At 36.7% G+C, this 14,599-nt stretch overlaps 1 protein-coding gene across 6 annotated transcripts in view; it reads left to right on the top strand.

Annotated features, from left to right (window-relative positions):
* Positions 1 to 14,599, top strand: part of LOC124711284 (zinc finger CCCH domain-containing protein 4) — an 81,089-nt gene that overhangs the window by 51,289 nt on the left and 15,201 nt on the right. For all 6 annotated transcript variants that reach the window (XM_047241285.1, XM_047241283.1, XM_047241287.1 and 3 more), the window contains exons 4-6: positions 959 to 1,314; positions 1,713 to 1,934; positions 5,852 to 6,230. In XM_047241285.1, the coding sequence (XP_047097241.1) occupies positions 959 to 1,314; positions 1,713 to 1,934; positions 5,852 to 6,230 (957 nt within the window). The remainder of the gene's footprint in view (positions 1 to 958; positions 1,315 to 1,712; positions 1,935 to 5,851; positions 6,231 to 14,599) is intronic.

Here is a 14,599-nt window from a genome sequence, read left to right on the forward strand (position 1 = left end):
TGGAATTGTCTGAATATTTAACACAATTCTGAAATGCTACAAATGGATTGTCTTTTATTACTTTGGGCTCATACATCACTGTTTACAGTTCATTTTAAGTAGTCATTATCTTCAGTATGAGCTTGTGCTGTATTAGGTATGGCCAAGTGATCCGTAGAAACAGATCCCATGTACCCTTAGGATCAAATATGATAAAGATTACATTAATGAGGATCATACCATCGCATTGAGGTTTGTTTACTATAGTATGCCATTACAGCTGAATTAGGGAAATGGCATTTACTAATTTAGATAGATGTGGAATACGATCTAAAAGTACTAATCTCTCCACATGTAAGACTGTGGCAGTTTTTCTAGAGAATAATGAGTGTCAGTTAGGTACACTTCTTTTAATTGGGAACTAGGTAACTACAAGTGTTGTGGATTCCAAGGCTATGTATCTGAAGATACTGAAAGCTTGTAAGTCACTACAGTAATTAACTATCTGTGAGATGACTGGCTTTATGCAATAAACAGAAATAGAGGCTTATTTGTCATTTTATGAGATACCATTAATACTTAGATCTGCGAGCTAGAATATTTTGGAACTTTTAAAGAAAACAGTAGGAAAGAGCCACCAATATTTGACCACTGAATGTTAACAATTTTCTGATTTCTGTTCTGGGCAGTGGAGATGGAGATGGAGGTTGGAGGTGAAACTTCAGTTGAATTGGGCAAAATGTGTGAAATCAAATGTGTAAAGAATGATTCTGAGTTGGATAATTGGAATAAATTTGTGAGAAATTGTGAAAACAAGTGATAGAATGTGAGTTAAACATCAAAAGATTATGGAAGATAGGGGCATATTTTTATAAATAATGTTTCCATTCTCTTTGTGTATGGAATATAGGGGCATATTTTTATAAAGGATGTTTCCATTCTCTTTGTGTTCCATTAATTTAAGTGACGTTGTTTCCAGGTGCATTTGATGAGGCATATGATTCCTACCATGAAGAGGGATCTGACTATGAAGCACGAGATGAGTTCCCTGTTCGGAGGGGAGCACGAGGTAGTGATGAAGACAGTTTGCGCCGAAACATTGGCCGAGGAGCAAAGCGAAGAATGCGAGGTGGGAGTGGTTCGATGGGACGTGGTGGGGGAGACATTGGTAGCCAACGTGGAGGACATCACATGAACAAGAGAATGCCACTAAGTCGGAAGGATGTGACAAGTGGAAAGAACATTGGCAAGATGCGTGGAGGTATGAGACGAATAGGAGGACGTGACAATCGCTCTGATGTTTGTATGTTCTTCATGCAAGGGAAATGTCACAAGGTTAGTAAATCTCAATAAATCCAACTATGTTCAGCCTTTACAGAAACAACTTTCTCGTAGGGCACAGCTCTCATAATTTTAATGTAACACCGTGTGTAGTAATATGTCAGTTAAGAAATCAGGCTACGAGTAAGCACATACAACATTTTTTACTTGTTTTGAAATTAGTGGCAGCAATTGGTCATATGATATAGCTCTGTGCAGGTTAAGACAGATTAATGTATCTATGCCAACTGCACTTCTAAATATCAGCCACAAATAAAATGATTGTTAATTTTTAAATATGAAATTGGAGTAGACCAGCTCCAATTTCAGTCACTAAATAATTAAATAAATATTTAGCTATTAAGCTTATTATATAAAGGTGAATTGTAATATAATTAAATTTGTATTTACAGGGTGAAGATTGTCCATATTCTCATGATGCCATGCCCGCCCGAAAAAATGAACTGTGCAAATTTTATTTGATGGATTGTTGCGCAAAGAAAGACAAATGCTTGTACCTACATGAGTCTTTCCCATGTAAATTTTTTCATACTGGGCTCAAATGCTATTCAGGTGCTCGATGCAAATTCAGCCATGGCCCTTTGTCTGAACAAATGAGAACTGTCCTAATGAAGGTAAGGTACTAAAGACATCTGAAAACGAAAATTCAGTATTTCCTTTAGATACCATAATTAATTCTAAGTAAAACTTAAAATTTCAACATATAATGTGGATGATTGGTTAATTATGGAAATATGTAGTATTAAATTTGGAAGCCACAGTTTAGGCATGCTCATGTTAAATGTACTGTATGTTTTATTAAGATCAGCTTTGGTCGTAAGGTTATTGTGCTAAGTTATTAGTGTAGTGCATATTTTATGATGTGTTTCAATCAGTTTATTGAACACAGCAGGAAATGTAAGAGATAAATTAATCATAAAATAACTATATATTCTGTTACATTATTTAAGACAGTCTGACAATGCTCAAGCAGTACACCGATTCCACACTTGAAGAAACCTAATGGTTTGTAGTTAAAGATTCTATGAAACAGGTTCAGAATGCATTTTTGTCCAGAAAAAAGTTTTTCTGATAGCTTCTCTGGTGAAATCAGCCAAGTGCAGGTGGGCATTATCTTGGAATAGCAATACTTGATTCAGTTTTCTTGGTGTTTTTTCTTACACTGCAACTGAAAGATATCTCAGTTATTGGCAACAAATGCCTGCTGCAATGGACACACTCCTGGGGAGCAATTAGTATTACAAACCACCATTTTTGTGCCATCAAATGTAAAATATTATCTGTCTACGCTGATGTTTGCTTGAGAAGGCATCCTATGTTAGGAAATGGCCAATAATTTCATTTTATGAAGTTAAAATGGCGTTATAACTTGTGACTTGGTAACAGTGTTACATAGTAATGGTCAATGAGCAAATTAAGGACTTTCAAGCAGAAAAGCAGATACATTCAGCCCCTTGAGTTTTGTTACTTTCAGTTAGAGCATGCAGTTATCTTGCACCTGATTTCTGAACCTTGTCCATTGAATGGAAATGTCGCATGAAGGTTAAATGGTAAAAGTGCATCATATTTGCCAATTAACCAAAATCATTCATGCCAGAACAATCTTTCTTGAATCAAGAAAATCATTTTCTGAGATAATTTCTTCAATAGCAGGTTACCCCACATACAGCACATATGTTTCAAGCAGCCTCCACAGCCTAACACCTCTATTAAATCCAAAATGAACAATATGTCACAAATGTTAGATGTCCTCCCTCTTGAGACCATATTTTGTAACACACAAACAAGATTTTTTAAGATTCAAATATGCAAAATCCAATATGCAACTGCAAGGCAAATACTAGAATTTCGAGGAAAATGGCAATTGATACACTGATGCTAACCTATTTGCCAACACATCAAACATAAACATTTCAAACTTATACACTAAACCAGTTTTGTTGTAGACAACTTAACTTTGATGGTAGTTTGCTCCCTTCAGTGTTCCTCATGTTATATGCTGTGTGAGCAATGTCTGCACTGTGGTGTTATTGCATGCTGTCCACTTAGTTTATCAAAGTTTTTAGAAAAATCAAACTAAAACATCAAACAATCATATGCTTGCCAATGTTAGATCAGAAACATGCTCAAGATACATTGCATCATGATCACCTGAGTGGATGATGGCTGTTGCCAGGGGCCACTGTCTGCTGCGTGGCAAGGAAACTCTTAAGTGCAAATTGTTGTGATCTTTACTCAGCCACAAGCTCTTTCGTGGAAAGGTACCTATACTGTTGTTATTTTTGGGCTTGCATTGGACTTGTACTTTAAGCAGACAGACAAAATACAGTTAAAACATTAAAGTAAGGAGTGAACTGGGACTTCAGTCTTTGCATCTTAATGTGAGACTTTTACCACCAGATCACAAGCAAATATAGCACAACAACAACAACAACAACTCAAGTGGAAGACAACGCTTCCTCCAGAAACTTTCATACCTTACTATATTTTCAGATCATGCAGATGGATAGACTTAAAATTCTGGTGTGTGGCCATTTTTACTTGTCTCTTAAGTGAACAACTCACACTTAGTGTTTGTGGTGGCAAGATGGTGGCAGGTTTTACATCAAAGACAGTACATATTCAGTAGTTCCAAGAATATTAAAACATGTTTTGTGTGGCAGAGCAGTTTACAGTGTATTTTATTGAGCTCCACATTCACATTTCTTTGTTTTTTTTTTTTTTTTTTTATGTGAGCAACAACTGAATTGTTAGATACACAACAAGCAAAAATGAAAGATATGCAAGTAAAGAAGTAACTGGAGAACTAGGTGCAATTGATGCTAACAAACGATACTGGAGAAAGACTGCCTCCTTCCGCCTTACTACTGAGGTCATGAAAATTCCTGAAATATTTGAGGTCACATTTCACCATCTGTTCTAATAGTATTTATATCATCATAAGTGCACCTTATAGTGACTAAAAGAAGAATAGTATTGGCTGTGAATATCAACAGTATTAGTCTACTAAATGATTTCAGCAGATATTAGTCATGGATGTAAGTGATTTAAAGGACAGTGATTAATTTCATATTATTCTCTGATCCTACCTGTGAGTTATAGGTAGTCTGAAATTGTTCCCAGCAGACAAAATAGACAAGGTCATCCATGATTTCTTTCTCCAGTGACAAAACGTTGTGCTGTATCATATATCGTTCACTGGTGGAGTGCGGTGGTTGAGAGAGAGAGAGAGAGAGAGAGAGAGAGAGAAAAGGGGGGGGGGTAGGGTAGGGGAGGGGGGGGGGGTTAGTATACAGGGTAGTCAGAAACAGTCTGAAAAGCTTATAAGGTTGTTTCAGATAGGTTGTGCCTGAAGTTAGCCAATCAGGCCATTGCATGTGGAAATTCAAGCAGCCTACCAGATACAATTAGTGTCAATTGCTATGTAGTGTAGATGATAGCACATTAAACAACTCAGCCTTTGTTTGATTCTTACTATGGTCCCATGTCCAGTTTCTGTATCACTCTTTTGTTCAGTTTTAGGAAAGTGAATGAAGAACACATTTGGCGACACCATCTCTGGCAAGCCGCTTGAATTTGCGTGCACAACGACCTGATTAGCTAACTTCAATGTTAATTAACTCAGAAATGATGCAAAGTACTGATTTTGTTTTAAGATTATTTCTCAGTACAATCTGTTCTGCAATACTTTTACAACCTTTTCAACATGTTTCCATCCACCTGGAATGTACTACATTTAGTTCCTACTTTTAACCAAAATCATCAACTGTGGTATTTACAGAATCTTAAACTGGTCTTGTTCTTTTCTGGTCAAAAAATAGCTGTGGGAAAAATTGTTATGGTGTATAGACCATCAGTAGCATTAATAATGAGTGCTGTAAGCTGCAAAATACACATTTGGTGTCATGTTTTAGTACTAACGTCAACAGGCTGAATATGGTTGACGTCCATATGTTCTAATTTATGAAGTAGCGGTTGTTGTCTTAAGCTTTAAATTATTTATTTCTCTCAAAGTTTTTCACTTTGTGGCTTGTGACAGTGAAATCTAGGCAAATATTTCGCCTGTCACTAGCATAACAATAGTTCAAACACACCTTCTCTTCCAGACAATATAATCTATCAAAACGATGGTTTTCTGTCATTAAACTTGCACAGGACCACACGTAGACTGTGATGACAAATGGTTTATTGCAGAGGGTGAGGAGTTGAATACTACACAAATTGTGACGGCATTCCATTTAGTTTGAATGTGTTAGCTTTTAAACTACTGGTTTGGCAAATGGAACTGACATGCATTTACCCCATGGCAAATATTTCATTATATATGTTTAATAATATTGGATATCACTTTAAATTTCTGTCTGATGGCCCTTCTGGTTTATCTTTGTGACTTATAGTTGGGAGTAGATGGTGTGCTGCGCTACTTGACAAGATGGGTTGCGTAAAATAAGTAAAGGAACTGAATGTAGCATTTTATGAACATAGTCCCCAAAATTTAAATTTTAATTATGAAATTATCTGTTTCTTATAGCATCTGGAGACTGCACCAAAAGACTTGCTGGGTGATTACCCACGTGTGGGTCGTGACAGTAATTCTTCTGGATCATACCACAAAAGAAGAGATAATGAACGAGGCGATCGTCCAGACAGAAATGACAGGGAAAGGGATAGGGAGAGGGAAAGAGATAGAAGCGAGAGGGTGGAAAGAGGGGAGAGGTCTGATAGGAGTGACAGGAGTTCTGTGCATCGATCTGGGAATGGGAGTGCGAAGAGAGGTTCCAGATCCATCCCATCACTTTTTGACATAGAGGTTCCAATCCATGTGCAGCGGTTAGCTGAACAAAAGGATGTTGACGGAGAAAATTCCCCAGCACGTCGATCTACACCCATGCCAGAATCTGAAAATGAAGGTATGTTAAAATGTAGTATTCATTTCCCATTGTTATTTGATAGTACATTTCGTTGAAATGCATCAGCTCCTCTCCTTTTATGTGTGACTGTAACCATGGAAATTTGTATCACATTTTATTTACCAGTTTATAGCCCATTGCTTTACGGACTCGAAGGATATTTCTTTCATTAGTTTTCACATGTCTTCTCTGGTCACCTAAATGTATCTCTGATTAATACAGTTGAATGGTTTTGTGATTGGTTACATCTTTTAAAGATTGAGCAGTCATCTAAATTGCACTTTGTAATTGTGTATGTGTGTCAATTAAAAAAAAAAAAAAAAAGGCTTGCTATTCAATATCCTGTTTTTTTGTGGCTTTCATAGTTGAGGCACCTAATGTATGTACAGTCAAATGATTAGGCTAAAACAAGGTCCACACTGGTTATCCTAATCACAATGATAACTGGCAGCAGAACGACCACCATTGCAAATTACCATCAGTATTGCTGACATTCTACCCAACTGGTAGGAAAACATGTGCCCTTATTTACACTGATCTGATTGTTCATATTGTGTTGCTTCTTTTGCCTATGAAAAGGAAAGTTGCACTGCGCTTCAGGATAAATGTTCAACTGTAGGTTGTTCTTTAATCAGATAGGTTAGTCAGTTCATTGGCTGGAGGAGGCAAGGCCACACCACTTCAAATAGTCTTGGATATTATAGAACCATGCTATTCAAACCAATCTCCAGATTTAAGGCAGCTTTACTATTGTTGAGACTGTGGCTTAGAATGTAGATCAAGAATCATTCAAGTCTCCTAATACAGACACATATTGTGGTACTTGGTCATAATGCAAATAACTTTCTCGTTTGTTTTTACTGCAGTTACTTTTGAATGATGATTTGTGATGTCACTTAAAGTTAGTGTCCACATATGCATAAAAAAAGGTTTCTGTAAGACAGTTTGTATTTGAATGCAAATTAAAATGCTTGGTGCCATTTCTTTCTAGGCTTGTGACTCTAAAAATTTTAGTCAGTAAAAATAAATAAACCGCTGCACATCATATTGACTACTAGGAAATGTACCCAGAGCCATTTCTTCCGAAATCGCAAATTTGTATTTTGCGGTTTGCCACTATTCTCCTTGAAAATAAAAATGCCAGATGGCTCTGGGTTCTTATAGACTTAAATAGCATTGTACCCTCACTTTGTGATAGATTCCTCATGCTGGTAACCAGTGTCAAAAACTAATAAAAATTTTATAATAGAAAGGATCTGCATGTATTTGAACATTATCTGCCCAACAGCAAACTAATATTTACGTATTGCATCCAATTTATGTTCTCTCTGTCAAACTTGTTGTGGGCAGTAGGTACCCATTATGAAGTGATAGCATTAACATATCTAGTATGTTTTTTGACACAAATTTGATCGAACTTTGTAAGTACAGTGATGGTTCATAAGCTCCTTGAACATCGGCAGATGTTGCACCAATGACACAGGGCCGCGGGGGGGGGGGGGGTGAAGGATATGCTTGTGCTTGAGATGTTCCTTTACTTTTTGAGGATTCCACCATTCTTTGTTCCATATTTCCATGTAACTCTTTGTAGGAAATAAATGGCTGCAATTCCACAATGACTAATTACTTCATTGTGAGCGGCTTCCTGAATGAAGATGTAACCAGTTAATTTCCCTTTTTGATGTTGTGAGCCTTTATGCAACAGTGTTTCTCATCATGGAGACTATTTTATAATAATGTGAGCAGTTGTACATAGTGGGGTGATTACTAATTCCACTGTATAAATGCTTTAATAGTGTAAATGCTGATCTAGAATCTTAACCCGTAACTGGTACACCTATAAATTGTAACACATAAGGTACATCTGGGTCCTCGGGACCCACCCAAGTTTTGAGTATATTTTGGTAAAAAAAACACATTTAAATGAAATTTAAATATGAAACTTTTATTAATGTTTTGTTACTAATGTTTTAAAACCACATTCCTCATTTATGGTCATACCTTAAAGATGTTACAAAAAAGGACAATAAACTGCATAAAATACGAAATGTGAAAAATATACTTTTGGAAAGTCCTGCACATCAGTTACAAATAGTAAGATAGACAACTGAAACTTCACGTTTAAACACAAAATGTACTATGCTTCACAACAGTAAGCCAGAAGAAAAGTTCAAAATCAATATAAAAATTTCTGCAGGCACAACTTTTGGATAAATTTTAGTACATTTCTCAGCTAAATGACTATGTGATCTTTGAAAATAGCAGAAATTATGACAAAATATTAGGTTTCAATTATACAGCATCTTCACCAGTCCATTTCAGTTATTTCATTCATCCAGACTACCGAAACAGTTTGGACATAAAGCAGTGGAACATTCCAAACATAATGGTGTTCGACATCTGGCACACGCCCGGGATGCTTTCCTGTCTTTTTTAGATGGGCACACTGAGCATCTTTTCCTCTTCGATTTAGTAGCATCAGCTTCACTGTGAACCTGGGATGTTCCTGATGCCTTGGAGGGGGTCATGCCTAGAATATCACAAATGGAATTTCGGATATCTTTTCTCAAAAATGGAGAATCCAATCTTCTTTTCATACAATCACTTATGAGTTGTGTACCTAGTTCAATGAGGAATTCTCTGCGTGTCACATCATCAGTATCTTCTTTCCCATGGTACAAAACAAAAGCATTTACACCTGCTATATCTAGCATAGTGTAGAAGACTGCCATAGGCCACCGCCTTGTTCTTCTAGAAGTCGTGTAATTATGCGTCTTTTCGTCAAGTGCGTCAACTCCACCTTTTGTTTTATTGTAGTCATGGATTATTTCAGGCTTATTTTCCACCATACATTCTCCATGGTGCATTGTCGATATCAGGTTGACAACCTTGTTCTTTTTGGGGACGTGTGAAAGTATTGTTACAGAACCAGAGTATCCGTAGATTGAAGAAGACACATTTCTGCCCTTTGCTGTTGAAAAGCTTGGTGGTAGCTCAGCCTTGTTCTTTCTCATGGTGCCAATATAAGTCAAATTACAGTTCGACAACTCATTGACCAACTCCACACTTGAGAACCAGTTGTCCCCTGTCACATTTCTGTTACTTCCCTTGATTGGTTCAACCAACCGCATGACAACAGCTGTTGGTAAGAGGACACGGCGCGGGATGGCTACAGCTGATTTTCCCGAATATATCTCTGCATTCAAACAGTAGTGCATTTTGGCATCAGCTAGAATAAATATTTTTATACCGTATTTCCGTGGCTTGGATGGAATGTACATCCTAAATGGACATCTACCACGGAATCCTACAAGCATTTCGTCAACAGTGACGTACTCTCCGACTGAATAGTTTTCTTGACAAGCTTCTATCAATGAATTGAAGAGCCAAGAGATGTGGTACAGTTTATCTGTGAGTTTCCTTGCGTCACGGGTTGCTGCATCATCAAAACGAAGGCAACGTAATAAAAACAGCAAACGTTTCAAGGGCATAGTTGCCCTAAAAATTGGTCTACCAGTGCCGTTTGTAGCATATAAACCATTCAGATCTTCGTTGTTTGACTTGAAGGCTCCCCACAAATAACAAAGACCTATGACAGCTTTTATTTCAGTACTGTCTGTTAGATTTGAAAAAGAATTCTTTTTTGACTCAGGTGGCAATGACATAATCTTTTCATTGGTTCTGAGTACTACCTCTGCAATCATTTCTTTGCTGAAAAGTAGTTCCCAAAATGCTAGAGGGGTCTTTTCTGTTACCTGTCTAGCTGCATTACGTATGCCAGGAAAGTGAATTGGAGCAATGATGTTGGTTTGAGAGGTTCTTCCACGTATGCTGGGTGTTGTTGACCACTTGAATCTGTTTCTTCCATAGATATAATTAGTTCCAGATTGTTCGTTGTTACTGTCTCCATCATCACTTTCATCACTTCCAGTTTCATGTTCACTAATTTCATAGTCACTGTCGCTTCCACTTATGTCTTCAATATCACTGTCCAATGGTTCGTTCAGATTATCTGTAGTATCTTCCTCGCTCATTTTTCTGAAGCACTACACCGTAAATCCAAGATACCGGAAATAATGCCACGAAAAGAAAACTTTCACTAACGGTACACCTGGGTCCACGGGACCCGATCACCTTTATAGAAACAAAACTAACAAAGAAACGCCTGCAACAATGTTGTGGGCTGGTAGCCAGTTGATTGTTAGGAGAGTACAGGGAGAGGGAAGTCAGTGCTACCACACACATCACGGAGCTGGAAAAAAGAAATTTCGCTCGGGTCCCTGGGACCCAGGTGTACCAGTTACGGGTTAACAATACAGTGATCGGTTCCTTCTCGTGTTGGTACACGTGTTGGAGCCTCTGTGGGATTACTTATCAGCTCTAGTATTACATCTATATGTTTATTCTACAATTCACACATAAGTGCTTGGCAGAGGTTTCGTTGAACTGCCTTCAAACTATTTCTCTTCCATTCCACTGTCAAATAATGTGCAGGAAAATCCTTTTGTGCAAACTGATTTTATTTTATTATGACTTCATTTTATTTTATTACGATGATCAGAGGCCAGAAGTTTAGAACGTACGAATAATTAAAACAAGGAGACAGAACACATTATAAATAGCTAAAATAGGTAATACAGAAAAACCTGACATTATCACGTCAATTTATTTACTAGGCTACACTAAGACAATCACACAATCCGCATATTATATCTTTAAAGTATTTAGAGTTTTAAACAAAATGAGAAATGTACTCAATAGGAAAAGGAAAAAAAAAATTCCTGAAAGCTTCTGCATTACAATACCTTATCAGCTTATTGGTTGCACCTGACAACCAAATGCTTTTTTAAATTTTCTGGAGTCATGTTGAGTCTCTTGTCAGATAATACATTTTTCAACTGAGTAAATGACTTCCCAACATCTACAGAGGTAATTAGAGCAAACCTAAAGTACTAAGCTATTGTGGGATCCTTTTTTACTGTAATAGAATTGTCAGCTTATAGAATTTTTGGAATATTTCTAAGTTTGTCAAGATCAGGACTTCCCGAAAAAGCCAATTTTACAATTTTCCGTAACTAATGAACCCCATTTCCCTGGTACATGCTCCACCATTATCACTGCATCAAAGGTTGCCCTTTTTCTTGAAGCTGGCAGATCACATGTGGGAGGAAACAAACTGGACCACAATGAAATTTCAGTCATTTCTCATGTCTGAAGATTCAAGAATTTTCCTTGATGCTACAGTTGAAGATACTTCTTCTTCCAGAGCAGCACCACCTTAGTCATCTCAGGGAAAACTGGAAGTATTTTAAACTGTTGCTGAAATCCGTGACTATCATTTCATTGCAATTGGTTGAAAGGGCAGCGGGATACTTGTTGCAATGTATTTAAGGGGACGGTCCTTGAATACCAGGGGAAACCTTGAAAAAATTGTGAGTTTTATAAATAGTGTAACCCAAAGGATAAGATTTGTAAGCCCATATGATGCTTACCTCTTTTGAAACATCATTTGGGAACATTTTTTATGTATGAACCACAGCTTTAGTGCTCACACTTTTTTTAATTGTATTTTTTTGGTTGCAAGTGAAACAAACCATGCTAATTATTTATGTACACATTACGCAAAATACAAACAAAGTAGAACGTTTATTTCTGTCCTGTAAGTTATTTACACTATTATCTTGAAAGCCAACTATTGAAAAGATGGTGCTGTCATTTAAGTATGATTATCAAAAATTTTGGAAATGAATTCAGGGTTTTTCTTTCTTTCTTTCTTCTTCTTCTTCTTCTTTCTTTCTTTTTTTTTTTTATTTTCAAAGTTAATTCACAAGAGTAGTTTACTTTATAGTTACGCATGTTTCAAGACAGTATACAAAATTTAAGCTCTCGTTGCTTCTTTGGGGGCTTCCAACATCAATTTTTCTGCTTCAAAGAGTCTTCTTCTGTCAGTGCCTTTTAGAGCTCTATGCATATTTAGTCCACCAGGCACTCCCATCAGTTTCACAACATTAAGCCATGACACTGCACCGTCGTTGAAACACAGTTCCATAACGTTAAGCCTTCGCTGTGCACCATCATTGAAACATAGAACAGCATTTGGCACGCCTATTTTTCAAAGTGTTTAGTCCTACTAGAATAGTTTTTGGTATCCGTTCCCACATTCAGTTGTTGAAACTTTCATTTGGATTTTGAGTCCTGCCATGTAAACATTTTTCCAATAATCTTGTGTCACTAAGATCCCTGTGTATAGGTTTTATAACTTCTATTATAGCTAATTGCAAAGAATGTTTATGCTTGTAGGTCTCGCCTTGAGTAATAGCACTCTGGTAGCCACACCATGACTCACTGCCAGGTGGGCAGAGTGCATGACATGGGTTGTCACCTGTGGTAGCCCATACTGCCTTTTTCATTCCCCTAAGGTCTTTTTTATTTTGTCTTATGGCTTGTCGATAATAATACTACAACCTGTAGTTCACTGACTGCTAACATATTTTTCACAGACATCACTTAAAACTTCCGAGCTGTTAGGCTGTAGTCAGTGTACAAAACTTTCTCCTAACATTTTCTCTCAGACTGTGGGAGACATCTTCAGAGGTAAAATGGGTAACTGGTGACTTTTGCACAGAATTATTCTACCGTTATTATAAAATGTATTGGAACCTGAAATATTAATGTAACTTTACAATCTACTGTGATAGGAACACAACATTTCAGCAAGTTACTAGATACATGCTCAACAGTGTCACAATGGAAACTGAAAGAAAGAGAAATTTAGAACAATAATGAAACCATATCTCAGCTTCAACATTCATTGTTGCTTTTGATGGAGATATCATCTGATAATAGGCCAAGGAAACACAAGTGATAATTAAAAATCCCTTACCTACTGGTACCTCTTTTCATGGGGACACTTATTAATATTTTTAATAATAAAGGTGCAAATAATGATAAAAAAGGCATTTATTTCAGCAATTATGTAAAAAAAGGCTGAGAAAGGCAACACAAAACTGCTGCTTGGCATTCACAAAAATGCAAATTGCACAGATTCACATTGAAATTGAAGATAGATTTAACACATTTAAAAAGAAATTCTGCCAAAGTTCCCATCTGTAACAATGAATGTTCCTCCGTATGTGGGTGGGCATCATAAAAGTATTTTTGCATCTGGAGAAGACTGAAAGTCCATGGAAAGATTGTGCTGCAGTAAAAAACTCATTGTTTTAATGATTACCATCTCAGCTGCGAAACTCTTTCCCTATTTTGTGATTATATAAAATGAGCTGCCCTTCTTTGAAATTTTTTATGTGCTCCATCTATCCTATATGATAAAGATCCCACGCCATGTAACAGTATTCTAGAAGAGGGCAGACAGGCATAGTGTAGGCAGTATCTTTAGTAGATATGTTGCATCTCCTAAATATTCTGACAGTGAAACACACACAAGCTTTGATTTGGTTTCCCCACATTTTCTTTGTGATCATTCCAGTTTAAGTTGTTTCTAATTGTAATCCGTAGGTGTTTAATTAAACTGACAGCCTATAGATTTGTGTGATTTATCATGTAACCAAAATTTAATGGATTTCTTTTATTATTTAGTGTTTTATCCATCCTCAGCAACTGTAATTGTACATAACGAAATAATAAGCAACCAATTGCATAAAAGAAATTTTCTTTCTCTACTTGTTTTGGGCACTTAGTGCTCTTTTTCAGAAGGTTATACAAATCACATTATTTGCGAGTGTCAACAGTAAGATGCATACAGCAAAATGCCATGGTTATGTGGTTCATGGTGTCTGTATAAAATTCTGTTGCACTTAATTCGTGGGTCACAGGATATTGCGTGAGAAGAGTGCAAGCTGAGTTTCATGTAAGTAATGCCTTTAAAGTCCATGCTGATTTGTAGACAGAAGCTTTACCGTCTGAAGGAAATTTATTATATTCGAACTGGGAATATGCTCAAGAATTCTGCAGAATCTTGATGTTAGGGATATTGATCTGTTTGTTTATACAGACATTGTGAACCATGTAACCATGGTATTTTGCTGTATGCTGACTCTCGAAAATATTGCGATATGTAGTTATGAAGAAGGGCACTCAAGTGCCTGAAACTGATAATGAAATTAAATTTTTTTATGCAACTGGTTGCTTATTATTTCATTATTATTCCTTATATTACTCATCTGGATGGCCTCACAACTTTTATTGTTTAACTCAAATGTCATTGTTTGCACCATGAAGATATAATGTTTAAATGATTTTGCAGTTGGTTTGAATCTTCTGGTGTTTTTAATAGATGAATAGAGACTAAGAGCCACATTTTCCTGCTCCACTCTTAATAACCTTGTCTCTAATGAACACTTATCAACAAG

The sequence above is a fragment of the Schistocerca piceifrons genome, chromosome 8, assembly GCF_021461385.2.
Source record: "Schistocerca piceifrons isolate TAMUIC-IGC-003096 chromosome 8, iqSchPice1.1, whole genome shotgun sequence".
NCBI classification, from domain to species: domain Eukaryota; kingdom Metazoa; phylum Arthropoda; class Insecta; order Orthoptera; family Acrididae; genus Schistocerca; species Schistocerca piceifrons.